Raw genomic sequence first — 4,794 nt, 5'->3', positions numbered from 1 at the left:
TTGATTGCATTGGTTGCAATTAGTGTTATTGTATTGTGATTTTGGATTAATTAGCTGCCATCAATGCTATTGCATTCTGTATTTCGAAGTCCTTAGCTGCGATTTTGATTGAGATAATGAATTAAGGTATACTTTCCAGCTCAGTTTTGGTTTTCATGTTTTGCTTGTTTTTATAGCTAGCGTACATTTTCTGTATATTGAATATGCTATTGTATTATTTTTCAATGGATAAATTTGTGTTTCAATGTATAAATGTGTTTTCATTGCACAATATATATATATATATATGTAGTATACATTTTTTTTTTTGGGTAATAATTGTGTATTCGTTTAAAGTAAATATTGTACTTTTCCTCTAATATTTTTGTTGTATTGTAATTTTCAAATTATATTGTGTAGTATTGCATTTTACTTGTCTTATTTGTGCGTTTTCTTGAAGGTAAATATTCAATTTTGCACTGATAATTGTACATTCATTACAAGTTAACAGTCACTTTTCTTTATATTTGTTGAATGTGTTTTTCATACAACAATTTTATTTTTTGTAAAAAGGAAAAGTAAATTTAAGAGAAAGTATTTATTTATTAAATAGTACATGTTATTTCAAATCATAAAAATACTTATTGTTAAGCCAATAACTTATTAGAATAATTCTAGACTGTATGTATTAAAATCAAAATCTTTCTATTCTCAATATTGTAAAATGTACCAAAAAAACATAAAAACATAGTACGAGAATAAATTTTAAAAGGGAAATTCAACCTGGCTAGATTTTAAAAAGGGTTACAGTCGATCTTACATTCTTACAGTCATCTTCCATTTATATTTAAAAACTTTTTCAACAAATTCTAAAGCACATGCAAACCACCAAATTAAAGTAAAAGATTCAACTTCTAACAACTTCACATTCACAAGTCATTCCAAACCGCCACTCGTCACCATACTACAAACAATATTTACAATTTGACGAGATTTTTTTCCCCAGTGATTAATTCCTTCCATGCATTTCACGTACCTATAAGGAGAGAGCGGCCTCGGTATCTAACCTCCATGCATGGCCGCCGCCGCTCATTCTCCACACATCACAGAGGAGAACCCTAGAGCTCTTCTCCTTGCCGGCGGGCGTCACCACCCTCACGCGGCACGTGAACGCCGCCGGGCTGGGTGGTGGTAGCCGTACGCCGTCGCCCATCGCTACAAACACCGCCGCTTCGCCACCGTTTTCAGTGGCGCGGTGCCCCAATAGGTTCCGGTAGGCGGCGTTGGCCCACCTCACTCTGTTCTGGGCGTCGGATATGAAACCCGGACACGTGTCGCGGTCGAGATTCATTATTTTGTCTTGGTCCGTACGGCCTAGGCAGTTTCCGTGGTCGATCCACGTGCCGGTAATGCCTTCCACCTGGACCCACGAGCCAACGACTCTCGTCGCCGGTGGCACGTTTGCTGGTCCCCCGCCGTACGGCACGTGCCTAGGCACGTGACTATCGCGCGGTTGTTGGAGTTGGTTACCGAAGCTTAACCAGACCGGATCCTTTGGCTCTTGCTTCTTAGATTCCCTCGCCGCCGTCGCCGGACATTCCTTCCGTTCCGGTTTCTCCGGCAGCAAAGGCAGAGTGATAACCGGCTCTCTCTCCACACTGGAGACTGATGATGAGCCACCGGACTCCGTCTTACCGTTAGACTCGTTTTCCTCCTCCGTCACCGGCGCCGCCGCCGCCTTCCTCTTCTTACAAGGCCTTCTGTTAGGGTTCACACCGGACGCCGTCTTGCCGGTAGACTCAGAATCTCTAACGTACCTCCGCTTTCTGCGGGCAGCCGTTGTACGGACCTCCTTACTTTCCGCGACACTAGATGCGCCGGAAACAGATCCATCCGCCGCCGGTTTCGGAGCGATCGGCCGGAATCTCAACATTATCCTCCCTACTTTCGACGTATCGTACGCCGCTCCGCCGCCGGTGTACCTCGCGATACAACACCCCCCTCTCCCATCCATCTTCCTCGACGAGCACATACACTCTCTGACTGTTTCACCGGAAAACGAAAACGGCCGGCGGCTCTGTGGAACGAAGCGACAAGAAAACGGGAGCGATAATTTATAGAGACAGTGGAGAGGGAAGATGAGAGAGAGTGGGGACGCGTGGGGAGGTTGGGGACACGTGTTGGGAGAGGAGTTAGCAGAGACGAGATGTGATTGGTTGGCGAGGTGAAACGTGGCGAAGCGGGTGGGGACGGGACCCACAGTAGGGTGGGGCCCCGGAGGGACCAATCAGGTAAGGGTGAGTGTCGAGTAATGCGTATGGCATCGGAGACGGGGGGCACGTAGTGGGGTTGTGTATCTCGTGAGGCGTGTACGGCGGAGCGAGTTCGAGAAGGAGGTGTACGTGGTCCAATCTCCGGCCGGAGCCCTTAAACGCGGCCTCGCGATTGCACCACGTCGACGCCCTGTTGGGACACCAATTTAAGGTCTTAGATTCAGACTTGACTTGCCTAGATTTTTTCTGTTTGTTCCTCTTTAGGTATTCCAATGTTTTTTATTTTTATTTTTATTTTCAATTTTGCCACTTTCCATGGCAACAACTTCTTTATTTTTACCCAAAAGGTTGAATCCCCAATTTCAAAATTCCTCAACCCGACTCGATAGAGTATTTGGAATGATGTAAATTACGGTAACTCAGTTGAATACACATGTTAGACTACCTTACCTTTACTTATCGTGCACAAGGAACTCCCTCACTTTGAGAGGTTACTCCCACAGCTGCGGGTGAGACTCGATTCCTGATCATTCTTTCCAAACTTCACCCATGTGACTAAACAACTTCTTTATTTTATTTTATTGAAAGACACTCATGTAAGACCATTTCATTATATTTATCTATGAGACGCGGACCAAGATAGAAATGTAATATTATATGATAACATGTAATACTAATCAGATATAAAGTGTTTATTACTTATAAGTGTAATTTTTTTGAAGAAAAAATGTAATACTTTTGAATCAAAATATAAAAGTATTACATTTTCCCTTATAAATATCAAAACACATACACTATATCTTTTTATTAGAGTTAATTCCACCAGAGGTCCCTTGTCTGTGGTGACAATTCCAAATTTAGTCCCAGACTATCGTATTTGTCGTTTTACATTCCACACTATAGTTTTTTTGAATACTTTTAGTCATTCTTATGACTTTTTCTATTTTTAGTAAGGACAATTTTGTCTCTTCTTATTTTTCTTTTGTTATTTTTCTGATTTCAACCGGTTTAATTGGTTTAGAACTTTACTAAAGATCAGTTGAAAAATATGGTTACTAAAAATAAGAGGTTACCTAAAGTTCTAAACGAATTAAACCGGTTGAAACCAAAAAAATAACAAAAGAAAAATATGAAAAGACAAAAATGCCCTTACTAAAAATAGAAAAAGTCATAAGAAGGAGTAAAAGTGTCCAAAAAATAATAATTTGGGATGTAAAATGGCAAAAACTATAGTCTGGAACTAAATTTGGAATTGTCACCAAAGACAACGGACCTCTTGTGTGGAATTAACTCCTTTTTATTATTATAACTGCTAATTGAATGTGCACACTAATTAAGTGAAACTCAATTATCCTAGTGACCTTAAAACGATTGACTCGAACCAAGAAGTTCAATAGACAACTCCTACAGATCAGAGAGTTGAACTTGAAACTTTTTAGTTATCAAGCCAACTATCCAACCAACATGATTCTATTGTACTTATTCTAATTTTATCTTATAATTTTAACTAAAAAAAAAGTAATTAAATTACTAATATTAGTAAGAATTTAATTTACTAATAAATTTTGCAAAGGTAACTTACTGAATCCGTATTTATATAAAATTATATACATAAATGTTTTGGTAGATAGGGTAGAAGTTTGTATATAAACCAAATTGGGAGTACGTGAGATAGGTCAATTACACTCATTTTTAAATATTAGGCATAGGTTACACTCAATTTTTACATCATTTTCCCATTTAATACACGTGTAAATATAAAAATTTAGGTTAAAGAAAAAACATTAGGAATATACCATCTTAGATTATAATATATGTGTGCACATACACGTACATATATAATTATACTAAGTCATTATATTCATCGACCAATTTCGAGTGCACAAGATATATAATTTGAGAATAGAGATTGGCATATTTCAAAATATGATCTCATTATTTGCTTTCAAAATTAGGTTTGCATTCATTTCTAGTTCAATATAGTTGTGTTGAGAATTAAAAAGAATTCGTGTGGGAGCAATTCAAGCCAAGTTTGTCAAGCTGTTGATTTGATAACCATAACCTTACAAGTTTAAAGTGAGAGTGTCCTGTTAGCCTAATTAGTTTGAGTCAGCAGAGTATATCTTATACACACTCTCAAATCGATACAATTATTAGTACCCATTATCACTATCTGAAAGTGTATATTGAATAAATCAGTTATAATTGATGGAATCAAACTAAGATAGTCTATCCAAATGCTCTTACAACACATGATTATAACAGGACGGCAGCAAATGATGATCAGAGAGAGATCATATCACAAACTATGATTTACTGTTTGGGAATGGTAGGTGGTGGAATGGTATTGGGACGTATGTGTAAGAGGTAAAGATGAAGTGATAAAGTGATTACGACGACATAGAATTGAACAGTGAGTCAGATTGACAAGATTGATTGTGCAGTGGTGCTATATATGATTTGCATTTATATTTGATGGGGAACTACTAGGTAGCTTGATCCAATGCACACCAGACATCTTTCAAGTGCACCTACAATTATT

General features: G+C 38.4%; 1 protein-coding gene across 1 annotated transcript; it reads right to left on the bottom strand.

The window, feature by feature from the left end:
* Positions 1–1,015: 1,015 nt before the first annotated feature.
* Positions 1,016–1,993, bottom strand: LOC109192268. The gene has a single exon (XM_019342841.1). The coding sequence runs from the start codon at positions 1,991–1,993 to the stop codon at positions 1,016–1,018; it is 978 nt and encodes a 325-aa protein (XP_019198386.1).
* Positions 1,994–4,794: the final 2,801 nt, after the last annotated feature.

This window comes from Ipomoea nil, unplaced genomic scaffold (genome assembly GCF_001879475.1).
Source record: "Ipomoea nil cultivar Tokyo-kokei standard unplaced genomic scaffold, Asagao_1.1 scaffold1770, whole genome shotgun sequence".
In the NCBI taxonomy this organism is placed as follows: domain Eukaryota; kingdom Viridiplantae; phylum Streptophyta; class Magnoliopsida; order Solanales; family Convolvulaceae; genus Ipomoea; species Ipomoea nil.
Note: the sequence above shows the minus strand (reverse complement) of the source record. Positions and strands in the feature narration are given on the sequence as shown.

What these genes read in the sequence shown, in the direction of transcription:
- LOC109192268 (XM_019342841.1), bottom strand. Translation starts at nt 1,993, where the DNA reads ATGGATGGGAGAGGGGGGTGTTGTATCGCGAGGTACACCGGCGGCGGA.